This window comes from Cebus imitator, unplaced genomic scaffold (assembly GCF_001604975.1).
Source record: "Cebus imitator isolate Cc_AM_T3 unplaced genomic scaffold, Cebus_imitator-1.0 Scaffold57, whole genome shotgun sequence".
Lineage (NCBI taxonomy): Eukaryota > Metazoa > Chordata > Mammalia > Primates > Cebidae > Cebus > Cebus imitator.
The window spans coordinates 340,333-364,753 of NW_016107372.1; the positions used below are offsets into that span (position 1 = coordinate 340,333).

At 44.5% G+C, this 24,421-nt stretch overlaps 1 protein-coding gene across 1 annotated transcript in view; it reads right to left on the reverse strand.

Annotated features, from left to right (window-relative positions):
- LOC108304746 (lisH domain-containing protein ARMC9) overlaps window positions 1-24,421 on the reverse strand; it is a 103,526-nt gene that overhangs the window by 946 nt on the left and 78,159 nt on the right. The window contains exons 14-18 of the mRNA XM_017529043.2: window positions 24,266-24,389; window positions 20,229-20,368; window positions 18,213-18,289; window positions 14,516-14,590; window positions 3,870-3,960 (exon numbers count right to left, since the gene is read on the reverse strand). Coding sequence (XP_017384532.2) covers window positions 3,870-3,960; window positions 14,516-14,590; window positions 18,213-18,289; window positions 20,229-20,368; window positions 24,266-24,389 — 507 coding nt within the window. The remainder of the gene's footprint in view (window positions 1-3,869; window positions 3,961-14,515; window positions 14,591-18,212; window positions 18,290-20,228; window positions 20,369-24,265; window positions 24,390-24,421) is intronic.

The window sequence follows — 24,421 nt, forward strand, 5'->3', positions numbered from 1 at the left end:
CAGTTCACACCACTTCTGGAAGATTGCTGCTTACTAACAAATGAATGCCCGCCGACGCATCTCCCACCCACTGCACTGGACTGTGATTCCCTGGGGACAGAGCAGCTGACTTACTCCTCCCTCTATCCCTACTACATCTTCCTTATTAGCACTTGCTTCTTGAACAAATGACATGAAGGTAAAGAAAGCCTGAAAGAAGAAAGGAAGTCAAACAGGAAGTAGGAGAAAAGAAGGGACCAAAGGCCATGCTTGAAGAAAGCACCCAGCTTGTAAAGGTGGCAGGCAGATGCACCCACATTTGATCAAACACCAAACCTTTCCCAGGAGGGAAGACTTAGAAACCCATGTTCTCAACCCAGCCCTCATTCTAAAGGGAAGGACTCCACTGACTTCACTGGACTGAGTACAGGGGGACACCAAGTGGCCCCCCTCACTGGGGCCTGTAGGCCCCCATGTCGCAGCATTGTTGTGGAATGTCATGTAGTCTAGAAAGCTACTTTGCAGACATGAAGACGTGATGCCACTCTGCTTTCTGGCTGAGGTTTAACGACTAACTTCCCTATCCATGAACAGCATACATCATTCCAACATCAGGAAGCGCCGCTGTACTTAGCAGTTATAAACAGCTCATTTTAGAATACAGAAATGCCTTTTTTAAGACTCTTGGCTGTTTTGTAAGGCAACAGACAGCCCAGCCACACTTCTCTTTCTCTGCTTCCTCTGCCCAGCTCCCCTCCTCCTGACCCCATAGCTTCTTGGCCTGCGGGCTCAGACTCATCCCACTACCAAAATAACCTGGCCTGAGAAGTGAAGTGCTTTATAGACCTCAGCTCCTCTCTGGGACGACTGTCTCCCATCCTGTTCCCTGGTGCACACTCCAACAGGTGCCTGCACTCTGATAACTAACATGTGTGGGGCTAGAATGGCCAATATCATTCCTTTCCTGGGTGCTCTGCCTTGCTCCTGCCCAGTGACCTGGCTGGTGCCTCTGTTGTCTCTCTGGTGCTGGTTCCCCTTGCTGAGGGTTGGCATCGTGGTCCAGGCCCAAGCCAGGGACAAATCTCCCTGCTGTTGCTGCTGGCAGCTCACCCTGCATTGTCAATGTCACTAGATAGAATTTTCCTTTAGGTTTTGCCAGAATAGTCCTTCCCCACCTGTGGGGTTAGGTCAGTAAAATATACTTGAATTTTAATACTTGAAGACCCTTAAAACTTTACTGAAAAAATCATTCTAGAAGACTGAGACTGGGCTTGGATGTGTGAAAACCCACAGAGATGCTTTCATGTTTACTAAAATAAAACAAGGAAACGCAGAGTCTAAATAAAGATGGTGGCAATGCCATTTCATACATCTTCAGAACTGGTAAACTAGCAACAATTTGCACTCTGCTATTAATTTCCACGTGAGGATGAAGACAGGACGGAGGCTCCCTTCTGGGTTCCACTTTGATTTGATGCTGGTGATGGATATCCTAAGCACTTGTATGTCTGGTCTTCCAACCAATGTTCAATCACTATGAAATTGTGTTTCAAAGTGGTGGGCTCCTATGTGGATACAGATAACTTAGGTGCTTGAGATCAAAAGAGAAATACTTTAGGCCCTCTTTATTGAAACAATAACTTGATGAGCTAAGTAGATATTTCCCAAGCCTTCCAGAGTACCCAGGGTTATAAAGCTTTAGCTCTGCCCAAGACAATTTCTTCCAGAGACATCCCTTACAAAAGTGTAAAGTGTCTCCTCATCCCATAAGCAGGCTCATCCAAGGGCCACGCTTATGTAAGAGAAAAAGATGTTTGTTGGGCTAGAGAGTAAAAGGGGACTGCGTCCTGCTGCTTGGCTGCCAGGAAGGAGGGAAGACAAGGAGACAGATGTATCTCAGTGGACTAAAACACACAGGTGGTCTTGAAGAATATTCTCAGTCTGAATGCAGAGAACTCCTGGCCTGGGAGGGCTGGGCACAGCTCATGACTATGGTGCAGATGCAACAATCCTCCCCTCCCCCGATGCTGTGGCCTGCCCAGAGAAGGCGAGAGAGCAACCTCAGGCAGGACTGAGCTTCAGGTTTTATTTTATTTTTCAATATGCTAGAATGAAGGTTGAGAGTCAGAAATGAAGTTACTGGCAGAAAATAAAGTTCTTTTGGGATGAATTATAGCTCCTCCATACAACCCAGAGATATTCAACGTAAATTGAGACCCAGCCTCACAAGGACAAAGGTTTCAAAGCTCCCTGGCTACTCTCCTCAGCTGCCTCCTTTTGATTGGAAGCCCCTTGGACATTCTCGTTTCTGCGACCCAGGCATCAGTAATGCTCTGGCTTGGCTGCATGTAGGACTCCCCTGGGAGCTTGAAATCCCCTCCCTGAGAGATTCTGATTAAATTTGTGTGGGGTGCTGTCTTAAAGATTTAAATATCTCCCCCAGGTGACCACCCTGTACAGCCAGACTGTGAACCCTGAGCTCGAAGAAAGGCCACCTGAGGGCTTCCGGCCTTGGCTGAGCAGCTGAGACCTGTGAGTAGGGACCAGGAGACTCACTCCTCACTTTCTGCTTGTGTTGTGCGGAAAGGATTCATGCACTTGACTTGCAGTGACGTGGACTGCTGGGTATCAGGGAAGGACATGGAGAGAGACACAGCGACAAACCTGGCCCAGATTCTGGCGGTGCTTGGTACCTCTGGCAGGTGAACAAGTCAGTTCACAGAAAGAGCCAAAGAGCTTTCCTCACCACCTCTGCCCCATCCCAGGCTTCCTGGCCTTCCTCTCTTCTGCTTACTATGGGATATGGGTTGTTATGGTAATGGAGGAGGCAGGATAGAAAGGGTATTGCCAGGTGCAGTGGCTCACGTCTGTAATCCCAGTACTTTGGGAGGCTGAGGTGGGCAGATCAAGATGTCAGGAGATCGAGATCATCCTGGCTAAAATGGTGAAACCCTGTCTCAATTAAAAATACAAAAAGTTAGCCAGGCGTGGTGGTGGGCACCTGTAGTCCCAGCTACTTGGGAGGCTGAGGCAGGAGAATCACTTCAACCCGGGAGGCAGAGGTTGCAGTGAGCCGAGATCATGCCACTGCACTCCAGCCTGGGCGACAGGGCAAGCTCCGTCACACACAAAAAAATAGGGTATCACGTTGGCTCCTTCCACACTGTAGCTGGCAACATCAATTTTTCCAGAGTGAATGAAAAATGTGGGAAGATAATGTAGTTTCTTACAGTGCATTTGTTTTCATTGTCTGACTCCAGGACCCTGGGGAAGCCACCTTAATAGTGGGGCAGGATTTAGGAGTGGAAAGGGAAAGGCCACATAAAGAGAACTTACAAGGTTAGGGAGGGGTTTCTGGAAATGCTTTTAAGTTCTTTTTGTTGACTATATGCCTAGAGTATGATAAGAGATTGTTAATCTTTGGACAATGTGGCCTTCACTACCTGGCTGAACTTTTATCTGTGGATTCATTTGGGTCTCCCCACCTCCCTAAAGGCTTTTTTTTTTTTTTTGGGTGGGGGAAGGAGTCTTGTTTGGTCACCCAGGCTGGAGTGCAGTGGCACAACCTCTGTTCACTGCAACCTCTGCCTCCTGGGTTCAAGAGATTCTCCTGTCTCAGCCTCTCGAGTAGCTGGGACTACAGACGCATGCCACAACACCAGGCTAATTTTTGTATTTTTAGTTGAGACAGGGTTTTACCATATTGGTCAGGCTGGTCTCGAACTCCTGACCTCATGATCTACCTGCCTCAGCCTCCCAAAGTGCTGGGCTTATAGATGTGAGCCACCGCGCCCGGCCTCCTAAAAGCCTCTTGAATAAAAGGCCATGTGTCTTGCTGGCAAATGTGAACAATTCAAAAGAGAGATCAAAGAATCTTGCATTAAACTGACCGGAATTAAGCTGCTTGATGATGAATTCTATCTGGCGGATCATTTCGGCATTGCCTTCTTTGATGAAGCAGCGTAGGATGTCTTCCATTCCCTAGAAGCATTGAGGAGAGCAACAGTTAACATTTTAGTGTTTTGGGGGAAACCACTTTTCAATGAAGTCGTTTCATCTAATAAAAAATAATATTTTGGGGAGAAGAAGAGGATACCTTGGGTGGGGGATGGAGAAGAAGAGGGGAGAGATACATCTATGAGATAGATACAAAAATTCAGCTCTCCCAGCAATGCAGGGCCAAGGCAGTCATTGGTTGGTAACTGTCTCTTTGGCAAGACAAACCTGGCCCGGTGTCCAACTGGTCCCACAGGGCAGAAGGAAAAAATCCCTGGCTTATACTAAACATTCTTTTTATAATTCATAGTGAAGTAATTTTCTTCTTATTGACTATCTGATTGAACTATAACACATTTAGAAAAAAAAAAAACTATTGTAAAATTGTACTGCACAATATTGTCTTAGGTTTTTGGCAATATGTCGGTCTGGAAGCTGGTTTCTTTCCTGTGTTTTCCCTAAATTTATAAACTGTCTTCCGGATTTTATGGCCAAATATGATCATTGAGAATGAAAACATATGCTTAGAGAAGTAAATGAACAAATAGAACCTCTCTTTAAACAGATTTCGTTCCTTTTTTTTTAGACGGAGTTTTGCTCTTGTTGCCCAGGCTGGAGTGCAATGGTGCAATCTCGGCTCACCGCAACTTTGACTCCTGGGTTCAAGTGATTCTCCTGCCTCAGCCTCCTGAGTAGTTGGGATTACAGGTGCCTGCCACCATGCCCAGCTAATTTTTTTTTTTTTTAGTAGAGACGGGTTTTCTCCATGTTGGCCAGGCTGGTCTTGAACTCCCGACCTCAGGTGATCCGCCCGCCTCAGCCTCCCAAAATGCTGGGATTATAGGTGTGAGCCACTGCATGCGGCCCTAGATTTCATTCTTTCTCTATTAAAAGAATTATAAAGTCACTACACTATACATATTTATTATAACACCCTGACACCAGAATTTTTAATACTGGGTAAAAGAATTCCAGGGAAAAGTAGGAATAAGATATTGACTTAAGCACATTGTCTAATTCCCCTCCCTCCTCCTTCCTGGCAAGATTTAAATGAGTCTGTAGGGGAGCTGAGGAGGCCTCTGACCACTGTGAGGAAAGAGTGCCCCTAATATTAACTCAAAACAGAGGAAGCAGAGTCCAGAAGTACTGTGAGAAAAATGGAGCTCTGATATGTGAGCCTTTATCAAACTGTGCCTGAAGATTTTCCTGGACTTTTCTGTTACATGAACCAATTAAGTTCCCTTTTTATATAGGATAGTTAGGAATTAATAGCTCTAATTGAATCAAAGAAACGCCAAGTGCAGCTTTGAACATGCTGGGTTCTTACTGTTCATGCTGAGTTCTTATCATACAAAGAAGGGTATTACCTTCTAGAAAAGTCAAATCAGTATTGTAACTGTAATTAGCTCCCCCATAAATTTAATGTGTGACCTCACTCAAATCACTCATCTTCATCTAGCTAGTGTGTTTCTTCAACTATAAAAATGAGAATCACAATTTGAGTTGACTTGAAATTTTTAAAAGACAAAGTATAGAATTGGGTGTTGGTATGTTGATATCATGTTTGTCCAGATGCACTAAACTGTCCCATGTAAGGCCTGTGCTTTTCACTGTTTGTAAATTACACCTGAAGAAATAGCCTCTAGCAAAATGGCTGGCACAGAGCAGATGCTTGATAAATGGTCAAGATTGTGCTTGCTGTGTCCAGCAGGGGCTCGTGGCTCAGGAGACAGATCTGTTAGTAGAAGCAAAGGCAAGAAAAAAGGTTCCCCAGTGACAGCAGTGAGTGAAGAGCAGAGGATTAGGATAGAACCTTAGAGAGCACTAACACTGAGCTGGGAGGCAGAAATGGGTAAGCTCACAGAGGAGGCGGTGACAATCTGGAAGGGAGGAAGAACTCTGGAAAGGTGCTCGTGAGTTGAGGGACCAGCGTGCCCAGGGTCCTGTGGGACCAGTTGGACACCTGGCCAGGCCTGTCTTACCAGAGAGACAGTTACTAATCAATGATCTGCCTTGGCCCTGCACTGCTGGGAGAGCTGAATTTTCTATCTCTCACAAATGTGTCGCTCCCCTCTTCTCCATCCCCCACCCAATGTAAGGGCCACAAGGAGAAAGTTACCAAGCAAAAGCAGTGCGATATGCCCCTTTTTCAAAATTTTATTTTATTTATTTATTTTTTGAGATGGAGTCTCACTCAATCATCCAGCCTGGAGAACAGTGGCATGATCTCGGATCACGGCAACCTCCACCTCCCAGGTTCAAGTGATTGTCCTACCGTCTTAGCCTCCTGGTAGCTGGGACTACAGGCATGTGCCACCAAGTCTGGCTAATTTTTGTATTTTTAGTAGAGACAGGGTCTCCCCATGTTAGCCACGCTGGTCTCAAACTCCTGACCTCAGATGATCTACCCGCCTTGGCTTCCCAAAGTGCTGGGGTTACAGGTGTGAGGCATCGTGCCTGGCGATAAGCCTCTTAACTGGCAAAGACCAGAACCACTACTGGCTGTCTTAGGAATGTCAATGTCTGAACATTTTTACCAGTGGAGTGAGACCAATCATTGACTCAGGTTCTCTTCTATCTTTTCTTCCCAGATGTTGCTTCTGCAAGATTATTTGCTCAATATTTAATCTTTTTTGAGACAGGATCTCACTTGGTTGCCCAGGCTGAAGTGTAGTGGTGTGAGGACAACTCATAGCCTCAACCTCCCTGGCTCACGCGATCCTCCCACCTCAGCTTCTGGAGTAGCTGGAACTATAGGTGTGCACCACCATGCCTGGCTAATTTTTTTTTTAATTTCTGGTAAGACAGGGATTGGCGAGGCTGGTCTCAAAACTCCTGCCCTCAAGTGATCCTCCTGCCTTGGCTTCTCAAAGTGCTGGGATTATAGGCATGAGCCACCATGTCCAGCCAGATGCTTTTATTCTCATTTACTCTCTTTCATGTATCTCTAGCTTAGTTATTACTTGGGGGAAAAACAGTCCAGCTTCTCTGTAATGCGGAATTGAAGCTTTCTTTTTTGTTTTTGAGACTGTCTCACTCTGTTGCCCAGGGTGGGGTACAGTGCCACAATCTCAGCTCACTGCAACCTCCACCTCCCAGGATCAAGTAATTCTCATGCCTCAGCCTCCCCAGTAGCTGGGATTACAGGTGTATTACCACCATACCTGGCTAATTTTTGTATTTTTAGTAGAAAAGGGGTTTCCACCATGTTGGCTATTCTGGTCTTGAACTCCTGATCTCAAGTGGTCCACATGCTTCAGCCTCCCAAAGTGCTGGGATTACAGGTGTGAGTCACACACCCGGCCAAAATATCATGTATTTTTTAAAAATCACATACATTAGGTGATATTTAAGTTATAGAAAGAAGTTATAAAAATCACATTTTGTCCTGAAAGTAACTAGTCATTTCAGATAATTCAGGTCAAGTAACAATGCCCAGGTAGACAGAAGGATAATAAAAGGTACTAGTGAATCAGCCAGATGCATAAAAATGGGAACACAGGGCCGGGTACAGTGGCTCACGTCTGTAATCCCAGCACTTTGGGAGGCTGAGGTCAGGAGCTTAAGACCATCCTGGCTAATACAGTGAAACCCTGTCTCTACTAAAAATATAAAACATTAGCCGGGCATGGTAGCACACACCTATAGTCCTAGCTACTCGGGAGGCTGAGGCAGGAGAATCGCTTGAAGTTGGGAGGTGGAGGCTGCAGTGAGCCAAGATCATGGCACTGCACTCCAGCCTGGTGACAGAGGGAGACTCAGTCTCAAAACAAAAGGAGAGGGGAACACAAGCAGTGTGCAAAAAGTTAGTTAAGGAACTCCTGCCAGCTAGCTACGATTGCAGACCATCATAAAGATCATCATACAGAAGGCTGTATTTGTATGCATAGGGTTTAAGAACAGGAAACAATTTGTTATGTGCAGACGTCTGACTAAGTGAAAGTCCCAACTCTGGAGTGACGCCACAGAACAGGTTTGGAGGGCTTGGGAGGCAAGCCAAGGTGCGCAGCCCCTCACCGGCCGTGCGGCCCCAGGCAGAGGATTTCATTTTTAAGCGCTGATTTTGTCAGCAGCAAAATGGGCACAACTGCAGTCACTCATTCAAGGGACCTTTGAGGGACTAAATAAGAGAAAGCATCTCTCCCAGAGCCTCAGAACATGCACTGACACTACACAGAACAACTAACTTCAAACTCACTTCTACCTTTACTCAACAACGGAACTCGCGCATTCTATAATTCCAGCTTCACGGTCTAATCCTCTATCATTAGAGGTCTTCAGGGAAATTTCCCCCTGAGAAATTCAAATATCTATTTCAGGTAGCTATAAATATTTTCCTCCAGTTATGAAAGTGATACAAGTTCTCTATAGAAAATCTTGCAAACAACTTGAAAGAATAAAAATTACTCATGGGCCCCCACCCAGAGATAATTGAGAAGATTTTGAGGTGTTTCCTTCCTTTTATGTGCATTGTTTCTATGTAACTCAGAACATACTGATAATATGTTCTTAACTTTATGATCATTTTCATGTTCAATAAAAACCTATAAACCACATCTCCATAGCTACAACAATAATGGCCGCTAACATCTCTGAACGCTTACTGTGTGCAAGGCAGTGCTCTAAATATATTATGAGCTCCTTGATGCCCACAATCCTATGAGTTTGGTACTGCTATAATCCTCATTTTACAGATGGAAAAACGATCACACAGAAAGCTTCAGTCCTCACTAGTCCACACAACTAGGAAGTAACAGAACATGATTTAAACCCTGCCTCAGGCTCAGGAGTTCCCACTCTCAAGCACTTCACCTTCCAGCCTCTGTACTTAGTCACTCCCTGATCTTAGGTCTTGTCATTGTTTTCTGCCTTCTGCTATGATCAGTAAGGCTGGAATGAACATTCTGATACATACAGCTTTGCTCATATCTTGTGTGGAGCTTCAGAAGTAGAATTATGAGGCCAAGAACATGAAAAATTTCTACACTAGTGTTGAAAGGTCCATACTTAGGCCAGCCGTGGTGGTTCACACCTATAATCTCAGCGTTTTGGGAGGCTGAGGCAGGAGAATTGCTTGAGCCCAGGAGTTTGAGACCAGCCTGATGATATAGTAAGACCCCGTCTCTACCAATTAAAAAAAAAGGGGGGTGAGGCTGGGCTTGGTAGCTCACACCTGTAATGCCAGCACTTTGGGAGGCCGAGGCAGGTGTATCACGAGGTCAGGAGATCAAGACCATCCTGGCCAACACTGTGAAACCCTGTCTACTAAAAAAATACAAAAATTAGCTGGTTGTGATGGCATGTGCCTGTAGTCTCAGCTACTCAGGAGGCTGAGGCAGGAGATTCACTTGAACCCAGGAGGTGAAGGTTGCAGTGAGCTGAGATCATGCCACTGCACTCCAACCTGGGCAACAGAGCAAGACTCTGTCTCAAAAAAAAAAAAAAAGGGAGGGGGGGAGAAAAAACAAGAAAGGTCCAATACCAATGCCTAGTGGGCATCACAGAACATGCAACTAGGCTGACCACTTGTAATGGACAACTGTGGCTGAATGCCTTTTAACCAGGTTCTCTACACTGTTAATTTCCCAGTGCAACAGAATACTCAAATTGCAAGCCTCCCTTGCAGCTAGGATGCAAGTACACCGTCTAGATTCTGCCAAGCAAATGCACCCACGTGAAACTTTGACTCAGAAGTGGGCAACATGGAGGTTCAGGCATGTGGGGAATACACATGATTCTGCTGCAGGGGGAGCAGCAGTGCCCAGCCCTCTGGGGAGAGCGGGGGCAGTTTCTGGCATCATGGTCTGTGCTGAGAGCCCCAGGGTCACTGGAGCAGAGCAGTCCCATGGAGTGCTTGGGCATTCCTCTGGGCTTCTAAGCCCAGATCCCTGGCTCTCCCAGATTTTGGGAGCCTTTATAACCCACAGAGCCTCTGGTCTGCTCCAGCCAGATGTTTGTTGGGACAGAATGTTTGTTGGGGTGCCCAGGGCAGAGAGCCCCAAGGCTGACTATGACTCCAGCCTAGTTGCGGGAGGCCTGTGGGGTGGGTATTAGGGCAGCTCCACTTATCTGATCTCTTCTGTAGCCCCAGGCCTTGGCAGGCTCTTAAAATTCAAATGGGCCCCAGGGGGCTCATTAATTTTGTTCTCTTTTTTCCCTTTAGGGTATTCTTGTAAGACTACTATAATAGCATTTGGTACTAATGTAATTTTTATGTAAATTGTGTCATTTTCCATAAGCACATACATTCTTATAATGAGATATTCTGCTTTTATCCCTCATTATAAGGTAAAATAAAAATTTCCAGAGTGCTTCATACAGCTTTTCCTAATTATCATCTTCAATAACTATGAATATTTTGAGCAAAAGAATCATAATTTCATTAGCAATTCCTGTATTACTAGATATTTATGTTGCTTCCAGCTTTCACTCATTTAAAGATGTTGAAATGATCATTGTCATGCATAGAACTCTTTTTCTGTGCATCAGCAACCAGAAGAAAATGAATGAGTGCAAAAGATGGATATTTTAGTGGCTTTTCATATAACTGCCAAGCTGCCTTCCAGAAGGACTGTGCTGACACACATACAAATACCAGTAGGGCTGAGGACATCAGCTCTGCCTCCACTTCCCTAGCATTGTGCATGAGCAGATGCCAAGGTGGAGAGATTGTGGGAAATGTTTTCCTTGTCTTATTTCCTTCATTATTCACCATTTCCAGCCTCCCCTGTAGCTAGGGTGCAGGCACACAACCTAGACTCTGCCAAGCAAATACACCCATGTAAGACCTATGTGCAAAGAGAATATAATGGCTTTATCACTCTAAAAACTTCCTCAAAAATAAACGTGAAAGGAGGGAAATTTCAGGGTTTCAGAAAAATCTTACTGTGGCCATGACCATCCCTTAGAGTTAACTCTTACAAATAGTTAAGTAGGCAACCACCTTGGTGATGTGTTTAAAAGCTTCCTCTTAGGCTAAAAGGGGTTCCTCCCTGGCTTATATCTCTTTAATCTCTGTTAAATGCCAGAGGGAAGCTTATTCTACTTTTTTTTTTTTTTTCCTGAGACTGAGTCTCACTCTGTTGCTCAGGTTGGAGTGCAGTGGCATGATCTCCGCCCACTGCAACCTCTGCCTCTCAGGTTCAAGCGATTCTCCTGCCTCAGCCTCCTGAGTAGCTGGGATTACAGGTGCCCACCACCAGGCCTGACTAATTTTTGTATTTTTAGTAGAGACAGGGTTTCGCCATGTTGCCCAGGCTGGTCTCAAACTCCTGACCTCAAGTGATCTGCCCACCTCAGCCTCTCAAAGTACTGGGATTACAGGCATGGGCCACCGTGCCCCACCATCTACCTATATCTTTATGTAAGTGATCCACATTTCCTTTTCAAAGTCTAAATCTCACAGCTTATCTAGAAACCCATGTCAGGAGCCATAAAGCAGATATTTGACCAAAACCACCATAACATTTTAGTTTTTTTGAGACGGAGACTTGCTCTTGTTGCCCAGGCTGGAGTGCAATGGTGCAATCTCAGCTCACTGCAACCTCCGCCTGTCAGGTTCAAGTGATTCTCCTGCCTCAGCCTCCTGAGAAGCTGGGACTGCAGGCACGTGTCATCACACCTGGCTAGTTTTTATATTTTTAGTACAGACAGAGTTTCACCATGTTGGTCAGGCTGGTCTCAAACTCCTGACCTCGTGATCTGCCCACCTCGGCTTCCCAAAGTGCTAGGATTATAGGTGTGAGCCAACATGCCTGGCCAACCACCAGAATCTAAAAACACAAACCGAAACTGAGAAAATATTTGTAATATTTTTCAATAGAATGATAGCCCCTCATCTCCCTTGAGCTTTCTTCTTTGACCCACAGTTGCCTAGGAGTGTGTGGTGGGCAGCCCAAGGTGGCCCCAGTGATTTTACCTCCTGCTAGTCACACCCTTGTGCAATCCTCTCCACATTGTACCAGGTTGGGTCTGTGTAACCAAGGGAATAAATGCAATGGTATCTCAATTCCGAGAGTAGGTTTTCTAAAGGACACTGGGGCCTCTGTCTTGCTTACTCTCTCTCAAATCATTCACTCTAGGTGAAGCCAACTGCCATGTCAAGAGAAGCTTTATGGAGAGGCCCATTTGGGAAGAAAATGAGGTCCCAGCCAACAGCCAGAAGGAAACAGAGGCCTCCTGCTGATAGCCATGTGAGTGAGCTTGGTAGCAGAGGCTAAGTCTCAATTATAAACCGAGCAACTGTTAGTTAGGACTACTCTGCTTTCCACTCTTGAATGTTTGTCCCAAAGAAACAGTCATTGGTATCTTGGTGATTGGGATATGTTCTGCAAAATGTGTCATGAGGCGATGTCATTATTGTATAAATATCATAGATAAGTGACAAACCTAGATGGTGTAGCCTACTACAACACCTAGGCTATATGGCATGGCCAGTAAGATCCTAGGGTACAAGCCTGTTCAGCACATGACTGTGTTGAATACTGTGGGCAACTGTAACACAATGTTAAGTATTTGTGTATCTAAGCATATCTAAACATAGGTAAGGTACAATAAAAATAGGGTATTATAGTCTTATTGGACCACTATCATATACGCAGTCTTGTTGATCAAAATGTTGTCACGTGGTACATGATTGTAATTTAAAAATTCAAGGGCCAGCCTCAGCAGGTCATGCATGTAACCCCTGTACTTTAGGAGGCCAAGGTGGGAGGATCAATTGAGCCTAGTATGAGACCAGTCTGGGCCAACACAGCAAGACCCTGTCTCTTAAAAAAAAATTAGCTAGGTGTGGTGGCACACACCTACAGTACCAGCTACTAGATGCGGCAGGAGGATGGCTTGAGCCTGGGAGATGGAGGCTGCAGTTGAGCTATGATCAGGCCACTGCACTCTAGCCTGGTAAAAGAACAAGACCTGTCTCAAAAACAAAAACAAAAACAAAAATCAGCTGGGCACAGTGGCTCACGCCTGTAATCCCAGCACTTCGGGAGGCTAAGGCAGGCAGATCACTTGAGTTCAGGAGCTCAAGACTAGCCTGGCCAACATGGTGACAACCCATCTCTACTAAAAATACAAAAATCAGCTAGGTATGGTGGTGTGCACCTGTAGTCCTAGCTACTCAGAAGCCTGAGGCAGGAGAATTGCTTGAACCCAGGAGGCAGAGGTTGCAGTGAGTTTAGACTGTGCCACTGTACTCCATCCTGGGTGGCAGATCGAGACTCTGTCTCAAAAACAGAACCAGAAAACTTGTTTAAGCCACTAAGCTTTGGGGTGAATTGTTATGCCGTAATAGATAACTGATACCAGTGTGCTGTTTATTTTCCCAACATTTAGGGGTTTCCTAGATACCTTACTGTTACGTTTGTATTTCTCACCAAATTTCTTCATTTAACCAATATTTTTGTGCCCCATTTGCTCACATTCCTCTCCTTTTGGAACTCCTATTGGGTAACTGTCAGACCTCCTGACGCTGTCACATAGGTCTCAGGAGCTCTGTCCCTCTCTTCCATCTTTTTTCTCCCTGCTCTGGGATCTCTAAGGGCAGTCCTGCTGTCATAACCTACAACTGTGACTCTTCCTCACGGGGTCCCTGCCCTTGGCTGCCACTCCCCCGCCCTCTCCATTCCTTTGCCCTGGTGTCTTTCCTCCATGCTGCATTTCACTCGGATTCGATGTTACCTCCATTCTTTTAAGCCTACATGTTTTCTTCTCTTCTTTGCCTTGGTTGACAATCCCTTTCTTTCACCTAAATGACCATAATGCAGAATATAAGCAAATTTATTTTCCCCGGTTCTGTGGTGAAATTTAAAAGCAGCAGGCAATTAAGGTCCATTGTTTAGTGTGATCACACAGAATGGTTCTTAAATAAGTTTCACCTCTGGTGTAACTGCTGGCGTAATTTTAAATGATCAATGAGAAGACTTAGCAATTCTTCTAAGTAAGCAAAACCAATTGGAATGTTTTGTTGGTGTCAATGAGAATTTTGCCTGTGTTTTGAGGATAGAAATATATTTAACTTTTTCACCACAGCATTTAATACACTGTTAACCTGGTTTCACATGGTATAAGGAAAAACGATAAAACTCTAGCTGTTTTGCAGATTAGATCTAGAAACATCTGTCCTTTGAAAATAAGATACTAACTACCTGAGGGTTTTTTTTACTTCACATACAAGCATTAACATAAACATATTAAATACTGAGTTTACTACTTTCCAACCAAACCAAGACCTAGAGAGTTTGATAATCTTTTCTATTTGGTTGCCATCAGAATGTCTATAACTTTGCATAAGTCAGCCTGCTGGGAACTAACACTTGAATTTTTAACCACTTAGGAGTTACGAATGCCCTTGAGAATCTGAGAAAAGCTACAGACTCTGTCCCTAGGAAATGGCAAACATACATTTTGCAAACAATTTCAGCAAGTTTGTAAAGGATCTGAGTCCTTCCATGGAGCCCAATCGAGGAGGTCTTGCTCTAAGAGCTCTGAACTCTGGCACTGAAGGAAGCTCACATGTTTCTCAGGCACGCTTTCTTACCATTGCTCTTGCTTCCTCACGAATGACTGGAACAGAAAGGATGCTGTACAGAGCTCCATTCACATACGGCTGGATCTTTAAGTGGAGGAAAACAGACAGTTATTTGCAAGTTTTCAAATACTGCACAAATCTCTAACAAACACCACACTGCAGAACAATCTGGCAAATGGGGAGAGTGGGCGTTCCTATCCTTGCAGCTCTCTGGCACTCCAGGATGCACGTTTCCATGTGACAGACATCTCTATCCGCATGCCTGAGTGACCGCTACCACTGAGTCTAAAACCAGATTCATGACTCCTCCCAAAGCTCACTCCTGCTGCATTTCATTGCTTAATTAGTTACTTTTAACCTCCTGATCACTCAGGCTAGAAACTGTGGAGTCATCTTTGATTTTTTTTGGTTCTGTCTCCAATGCTCAGTCTTCAAGGCTCTTTGACAGGAACCCTTCTTTTTAATATCCACTGCTACTGTCTTTGTTCAGACATTATTGTCCATGACCTAGGCTATATCAAATCTCCAAAACAGTCTTTCTACCCTCAATATTTACCCTTTAATTTAACTATCGGATCACTACAAACATTCTACAGTGTGGGGCAAATCATCTCTCTCTCCATCTTGGAAACCTTCCACAGAGCCCAGTTGGAAAGGCGGACTCCTTATGTGGCACACAGGATCTTCAAGGGGTGGCCTCTATCTCATGCCCTCTGCTTCTCCTTCCCTGCCACCACAACGTGTCCACACTACTTAAGGGATGCCCCCACCAGGCTGTTCCACGTTTCAGCCAGGTTCTTGCCAGGAATGGTCTTCACACACAAAATGAACCTTGAAAATTCAGCCCACACACGGCGCTCACTTCCGCTTCTTGTACATCCCTCCACTACAGCACTGGAGGCAGTATCCTTTTAAATTCACACTATGTCCCCGCCATTCTGAGCTTTTTGAGGACAGGACCCACGCTTTACTTGCATGCACAGGACATGAAGCATGGCAGGTGCTGATAAGCAAAGTCCCTTTTCAGCGGGCTGTACGTTATGCCCACCATGGCAATGGAAGAGGGCTCCTTTCCCATCGCCCTCCCTCAGCACTGGACTTCATTAGCACTTTCAATGCTTGCCAAGCTGATGGGTAAAAGGCATCCTACAGTTGTTCTTCTTTTCAGTTCCCTGATACCAGCACGACTGAACATCTTTTCATGCTTCTGGGCCAGCACCATTTTGTGAACTGTCCAGTCATGCCCTTTACCCCTTTTTCCTATTGGATTGCTTGACTTTTACTTATGAATTTATGCTAGTTCTTCAACTATTAGGAATATTAAATTTTGGTCACATGTGATGCAACTTTTCCTCAGGGTTTCATTCATTTTTTGACTTTGATTATAGTATCTTTTCCAAACAAGAAATGTAATATTCATATAGTCAATTATGTGCATCTTTTTCTTTATTTTCCTTTTGTCTTTCAAGATCATGACTACTACAGGATATATGAATATTGCATTTATTTGTGTAGCAAACACATTTCTTGGCTCTAAAATATATATATATAATATATATATATATATAATATATCTAAAATATATATATCTAAAAAAATATATTTTAGAGTCAAACTATATTTATATATTTTAGATATAAATATTTTATATTTATATTTTAAAACTACGTATATATGTATATATATCTAAAAATATATATGTATATATATCTATCTAAAATATATTTATTTATGTAGTTTTTCTAGCTCATTTTCTTTTTATATTTTTCTTTTTTTTTTTTGGTGACAGAGCCTTGATCTGTCACCCATGCTGGAGTGCAATGGCACGATCTCAGCTCACTACAACCTCTGTCTCCCGGGTTCAAGTGGTTCTCATGCCTCAGCCTCCTAGTAGCCGGGATTACAGGGACATGCCACCATGCCTGGCGAATTTTTGTTTTTTCAGTAGAGATGGAGTTTCCACACGTTGGCCAGGCTGGTCTCGAACCCCTAGCCTCAAGTGATCCTCCCACCTCCACCTCCCAAAATTGCTGGGATTATAGGCATAAGCCACCGCGCCTGGCTTGTCCAGCTTATTTTCAAAGCCAGTGCACTGGTAACAGTTAATGACATGATTCGAGTCCTTTGGTCTATTCAGTTTTCAGAGCAGACATATTGGTTCCAGTACTTGAAACCAACCTTTATTATGAGATGGAAGAATATGTTTCCCACTGGTTTCACCTGCCTGAGCTGAATAAAGTGAGGAACAGAGTTCATTCAGGCCTAGAAGTAGTTAAGAGCTTACTAGTTTTAAAATACAATATGAATGTCACAAACTGCAAAAGCCACCAAACATCCACGTGCTAAAGAAGTCGCCCCAATCAGTGGATAGAACTAGTATAAAATGTGAATGGAATGACCAGAATGGGAGCTGTCTGCTTGCAATGGGAACGAACGGGCTGAGCATGGTGGCTCACACCTGTAATCCCAGCACTTTGAGAGGCCGAGGAGGGTGAATCATAAGGTTAGCAGTCTGAGACCAGCCTGGGCAAAATGATGAAACCCTGTCTCTACTAAAAATACAAAAAATTAGCTGGGTATGGTGGTGTGTGCCTATAATTGCAGCTACTCGGCAGGCTGAGGCAGGAGAATTGCTTGAACTTGGGAGGCGGCAGAGGTTGCAGTGAACTGAGATCGCGCCACTGCACTCCAGCCAGGCAACAGAGTGAGACTCTGTCTCAAAAAAAAGAAATGGGAACACAGACATGTGGAAATCAAGTGGTACTCAATTGTGTCCTGCTCAGATATACCTCTGGGACTCATCTGTCTAAAGTGGTCAGATTTTTGTTGAAGTCTTGTCATGGTTTCTGCAATGGCATTTGTAGAAGGCAAGTGACAGAATAATCATATTTATTTGTTTCTGTTAAATTGTTTACTCATTCCTCTACTTTATTTAAAAAGATCCTGAGGCCCATAAATTAAAAATGTAGAAAATCACACCTGGTATTACAGGGACACTGGTGAGAGCAAACGCTAGTACAGCCCATTCTGGAGGACAGCTTGGCCGCACTCAGTGACCTGACACTGACGTATGCTGGCAGCCAGCAGTGATGAGTGTCTAGCATCCGTGGAAGCTCTGGCACAGGCTCCCATGAGGCAGGTGCAGCCACGTCCACTGAGGACTGCTGTGGCAACAGATTGGAAGGCACTCAGAGTGTACAGGCAGGTAAGTAAAATGGCAGGGGTGCAAACAAGGAGCTAGTTTGCAGTAGTGACACTTAATGTACCAGACGTTATGTAAAGCAACATAGAAAGGACCTAACAAGCCAAGGTAAAAGCCATAAACAGAATGAGGCCTACAGGACAATCAATTCCTGCAAATTCAACACACATGTATGGAGCCTCCATCCACAACCATGGAGATACATTAAACACCCCAAGAGGGTGGACTGTAGGGGAGCAACGCCGGAGGGGCCAGGCACAGGCCAGTGGCCAGTGGGCCACACAGATACGGACGGAAAGAACAACACCCTGCTTCTGACACCCAAAATTCTAAAAATTATAAAGGATTTCCAGTTGCTTCTGAAAATCCCTGGAGGAGGCAGAACATGTACATTTTTCAAATACAGCAACTGTCCTGGGCCAGCTGTGTGCCTGTGGGGTCACAGGCATTGGGTCCCCAGTGCAGCCTCCCCTAAGCCCAGGGCCAGCAGCACTGAATGAGTACCTCGTGGTTTTCATGGCCAAGAAGATCCGAAAGGACTTTGAGAACGAGGCCTGACACCTTGGCACACATGTTCTTCCCTATGGGAAACAAACCAAAGCTAAACATGACATGTCTAAACCCAGAAGCACGATTTTAGGTCAGATAGACTTGGGGACAAATCTTGGCTCCTCTGGCCATAAGCCGTATGACCTCGGGTGAGTCACAAAACCAATCTGGGCCTCAATTTCCTCCTCTTTACCACAGGAATTATTATTCATACCTACTTCAAAGGATGATGCAAAATTAAGGAAACTAATGTATTGTAAAGGACTCAGTGTATCACAGAACCTTGGTGCTCAGTAAACCACCCCAAGTGGTGGCTATTACCCCAGTCAGAGCACAGAGCGATTCATTACAGTGAAAGCATAATACATTATAGAGCAATGTTCTCCCTCCCACACACTATATGGCCATTACAAAAGACCATACGGGCATTTTAGTAGTTCCAAACATCATCATAAAAATCGCTGCAAATATGGTGACGATGATGATGTAAAGCTAATTCTAATCTGATGAATGTATTAGAAGACTTCTGGCTGGGTGCAGTGGTTCACATCTGCAATCCCAGCACTTTGGGAGGGTGAGGTGGGCAGATCACTTGAAGTCAGGAGTTCAAGACCAGCCTGGCCAACATGGTGAAACCCCCTCTCTACTAAAAATACAAAAATTAGCCAGGTGTGGTGGTGGGCACCTGTAGTTGCAGCTACTCAGGAGACCAAGGCAGGAGAATTGCTTGAACCTGGGAGGCAGAGGATGCAATGAGCCAAGATCACACCACTACACTCCAGCCTACGTGAAAGAAAGTGATGTCACCTAAAAACAAACAAAAAAACACAAAACTCATTGCAATAAAAATTGCTTTTGAAAAAATGAAAAAAAAAAAAAAACAAAAAACAAAAAACAAAACCTAGGACTTTTTACACATGCTGTTTTTTAAAATGACTGAAATAACAGTCATTTACTCAGTCAACAACAAACAGTTACGTGGTTCAGTCTACAAGATGGAGGTGAAGATGCTTCCAACAAGTACTCCTGAGCCAGCTATTTATCCAGGGAGCCTTTTTCTCCAAACACAGGCTGCCCAGGCAGGCGGGGGAAAGCCACAGCCTGGACTTGGTACTTCTTCTAAAGAAGCTTCTTTGATCCCAGGTAACAATTTAAATGAGACATTACCTGCGGAAAAGCTAAAATCACTACCTTTAGCGATCAAGCATATAAATGACTTGTGCCCACAGAGAAATCTCTACCTCCAGGGCTGGGGCAGGGAAAAGCATGTGATTCAGGGAGGAAGCGGGGTTTAGTGTCACTACTATTGCAGCCAACTTAATCCTATAGGATCCTGGGAACATACTTCTTTGTCTTCAGAAAAGGGGATAACAATCTTTTTTTTTTTTTTTTGGAGATAGAGTTGCGCTCTATTGCCCAGGCTGGAGTGTAGCAGCATGATCTTGGCTCACTGCAACCTCTGCCTCCCGGGTTCAAGCACTTCTCCTGCTTCAGTCTACTGGGTAGCTGGGATTACAGGCGCCTGCCACCATGCTTGGCTAATTTTTTGTATTTTAGTAGAGATGGGGTTTCACTGTGTTGCCCAGGCTGGTCTCAAACTCCTGACCTCATGATCCGCCTGCCTCGGCCTCCCAAAGTGCTGAGATTATAGATGTGAGCCACCGCACCCAGCCAGGTGTCATATTCTTAACTTCCTACCTTTAAATGATGCAATAAAGAAAAATGTAAATGAACTTAGTCTCCTCTTAATGCGGGCACTATGTATATACAAAACATTTTTTCCAGGGCGAAAAGGGATTTTGGCTTCAGGGATTCAACAGCTTGATACCTGGTTGGAAATGCTTTCCACTCTTCTTTCAGTTTTCTATGAGACTAAAAGCAAACCATATCAGGCTCAATGGAAACCTAGCTTCGAGGGTCAAGATCTCTTCCCCTTTCTGCACCAGAATGAGGGTTGGGGGGCTGTGAGACCTGAGCTGCGGAGACAGAGGTTCATGAGCAAAGCCACTGAGTACTCCAGCATGTAGTCAGACAGGCAGTCTGGGTCCTTCAGAACATCAACCAGCCAGAAGATAAGGCCATCTTGAATCATTGCTGTCTGCAGCGGGCGCCTGGGAAGAAACAGCCTAAGGTAAACAAAAATTGCCAAGAAACTTTTCATATAAGAGGAAATAGTAGGCTGGGCACAGTGGCTCTCCCAGCAATTTGGAAGGCAGAGGTGGGCGGATTACCTGAGGTCAGGACTTTGAGACCAGCCTAGACAACATGGTGAAACCCCGTCTCTACTAAAAATACAAAAATTAGCTGGGTGTGGTGGCGGGTGCCTGTAATCCCAGCTATTTAGGAAGCTGAGGTATGAGAATCATTTGAACCCAGGAGGCAGAGGCTGCAGTGAACCCGGACTGCATCACTGCATTCCAGCCTGGGCGATGGAGCAAGACTCCATCTCAAAAANAAAAAAAAAAAAAAAAAAAAGAGCGAGAGTAAACAGTAATGTGAATGCATATCAAAAATGACAAACTTATAGGAGACACAGAGTCTGAGGGATGTTTTTGTTAAACCCATACAATTGAAACAACAAAAATTCTTTATTATTTAAGGAATATTTATTAAGGGTTTAAATAAAGATAGGGCGGCAAGGAGGCCTCCTACTTTGAAAGTTTCCTCTTCAATATTTAAAATTAGCAAAGCATTACTTCAAATATCTAATAAATATTTATTAGTAGCTTTTGGTTTACTTAACCCAGGAAACAAGACCATAGAAATACTTCTTTGACAAACAGACTTTTACCTAAACTCTCCATAATCCAGCTCTAGACACTCTGAACTGTATGAAAATAGAGAAAAAAGGAGGAGCAAAAGCCTAACTTAACATCATTCTGATTCAGATTTCTATAGAGTAAGGGTAGTTTAATGACCTGGTTAATGCAAATTATAAGGAACGATTTTCCACCTGAAATCCAGGTGTAGATTCTTACAAAATCCAATCCCTCATCAAAATGTGTGATGGTGATGTCATCACGTTAGCCTTAAGAATTACTGAGGCTGCCGGACATGGTGGCTCACGCCTGTAATCCCAGCACTTTGGGAGGCCGAGGTGGGTGGATCACAAGGTCAAGAGATCGAGACCATCCTGGCCAACAGGGTGAAACCCCGTCTCTACTAAAAATACAAAAATTAGCTGGGCATGGCGGCATGCGCCTGTAGTCCCAGCTACTTGGGAGGCTGAGGCAGGAGAATTGCTTGAGCCTGGGAGACGGAGATTGCAGTGAGCTGAGATTGTGCCACTGAACTCCAGCCTGGTGACAGAGCAAGACTCTGTCTCAAAAAAAAAAAAAAAAAGAATTACTGAGGCTAAGTGTGGTATCATTGTGAGATGCCATCTGGATTACTAGAAAACTGACATGCCACAGAGAAGCCAGCACTGCACATCTCCTGATGAGCAGCTTATGGTGAAACCACCATCCAGGACAGAACAGCACAGCCAGTTACCTGTTCATCCTGTCTTTTTTTTTTTTTTGAGACAGAGTTTCACTCGTTACCCAGGCTGGAGTGCAATGGTGCGATCTCGGCTCACCGCAACCTCGGCCTCCTGGGTTCAGGCAATTCTCCTGCCTCAACTTCCTCAGTAGCTGGGATTACAGGCACGCACCACCATGCCCAGCTAATGTTTTGTATTTTTAGTAGAGACGGGGTTTCACCATGTTGACCAGGATGGTCTCGATCTCTTGACCTCATGATCCACCCGCCTCGGTCTCCCAAAGTGCTGGGATTACAGGCTTGAGCCACCGCGCCCGGCCCATCCTGTTCTTAAACACTATGTTGACCCAATCAGGGTCAACATAGAATACAGTAAAGACTCTGCTCTCTTGGTAACTAGTTACCTCCTCCATTTATTGCAGAGACTCTGGAAAATTGCAGAAAGTTTAAGCACCTTTACAGAACGAAAAAGCTTAAATGATCATTTGGAGGAAAAGAATAAACAGGCAGTAAACATTTGCATTACTAGGAGGATTTTTTTCACCATATCTTATATCTGTCACTTAACTATAGTTATTGAATTTCTAAAAACGCCCAAAACAGTCAATATTGAGCAAAGTTCTCTCTACAAACAAACAGAAATGAAATGTCTGTATGCTCTGAGGAAGTATGACTCTGCAGATCACTTAGTTCTTTTCAATTCATATACAGTAGTTAGCACAGGAATTTTCATTTGTAGGAAATTGGCAAATGGTAGATACAAATACCTATCCCTTCCCCAGCAAACACACACACACTTAGACCATTCACTTGGCCAGCTTCTGGTTATTTGTAAGCTGGTCAAATGTTAACCACATTTGATGGGAAGAAATTGTCTTCAGAAGAGGACTGACAAAAAAAAGCTGAAGACTCCGTAGGTACTAGAGTTCTCAATAAAGTCAAAGAGAACTTGAGGTGATTATTTTCAAAGGAAACTCTGAGAAAATTACCATATGACACAGTAATTCATCTCCTAGATGCCGGTCCAGGAGAAAAGGAAACATATGTCCACACAAAGACTTGTGCTGAAACTTTCATGGCAGTGTTATACATATTGGCCAAAAGTGCAAACAACCCAAATGCTGATCAACTGAAGGACAAACAAAACGTAATGAAGGCCAGGCACAGCGGCTCACGCCTGTAATCCCAACACTTTGGGAGTCCAAGGCAGGTGGATCAAGAGGTCAGGAGTTCGAGATCAGCCTGGCCAACATGGTGAAATCTCGTCTCTACTAAAAATACAAAACTTAGCTGGGCATGGTGGCGCGTGCCTGTAATCCCAGCTACTCAGGAGCTGAGGCAGGGGAATAGCTTGAACCTGGGAGGCAGAGGTTGCAGTGGGCCGAGACCACACCACTGTACTCCACCTGGGCAACAGAGCGAGACACCGTCTCAAAAAAAACCAACCAACCAACCAAACAAACAAAAAAACGTGTTGTAGCCACAATGGAGTATCATTCAGCTACAAAAGGAATGAAGCCCTGATGCACGCTGCTACAAGGACGAACCTTGCAAATGTGACGCTAAGTGAGAGAAGCCAGTTACAAAAGAGCACACGCTACATGATTCCATTGATATGAAATGTTCAGTACAAGTCAATCGACCAAAAGCAGATTTGTGGCTATCAGGGATTGGGAGTAGGAATGAGGAGTGACTGTAAATGGGTATGAGGTTTCTTTTTGTGATGATGGAAATGTCCTAAAACTGGATTGTAGTGATGATTGTGGCCCAACTCTGTAAATACCCCAAAAATCCTTGAATTGTGTGCTTGATACGGGGGAATATTACGGTGTGTAAAATACACCTCAATAAAGCTGTTAACTGAAAAGAAACCTATGGGGCTGGGCATGATGGCTCATGCCTGTTAATTCTAGTACTTTGGGAGCCTGAGGTGGGTGAATCACCTGAGGTCAGGAGTTCAAGACCAGACTGGCCCTACAGGTTCCAAGTCATGGAGGTCTAGGCTGAGCCGATGGGGTGGGTTGCGTCGCCAAGGTCAGGAGGCCCTAACCCTAACTCTACAGGACCGTCTCTCACACTCTGCTGGGATGTACATTTACACGTGTGGCTCCCACAGGGGACTGGAAGTAACTTGAGGGCTGAGGCTCTATTGGCCCCTATTCATGTGTGTGTCTCTAAGCCCTGCACATGCCCTGAGACACAATCTAGCATGGCTGGCACTATATAACATCCATTAGGAAAATATACCAGTGCTTTTAAAATGCCTTCCTCTCAGAGCAAAGGCCCTGGTGAAAATAAAATTTAAAAAATAAACGAAGAAAAAAATAAAACATCTTCCTCCATCCCCAGCAGTCTCTAGCAGGATAGTTTAGTGGATTAGAGATAAGCTTTCTAGCTCTGTCTTAGAAAGTCATCCAACCTCTCCCAAGTGTTAGTGGAAAAATACCATCTGCCTCCTGAGTTGTCATGGGAATTTTAACTCAATGTGATCTCAAAGAAGACACCAAGACCTACCACACAGTCATTACCTGAGGCTGAACTTCTGCAGGGCCCCAAGAATGTTCTCCCTGGTGACAATGTCCTTGTCCTCCTCCTTCAGCCTTCCCTCCAGCATCCGCAGCACCTTTGTGTTCTGGGCAAGGTAGAGGCGACCTGATAATACACCAGAGATGAAAGAGGTGAAA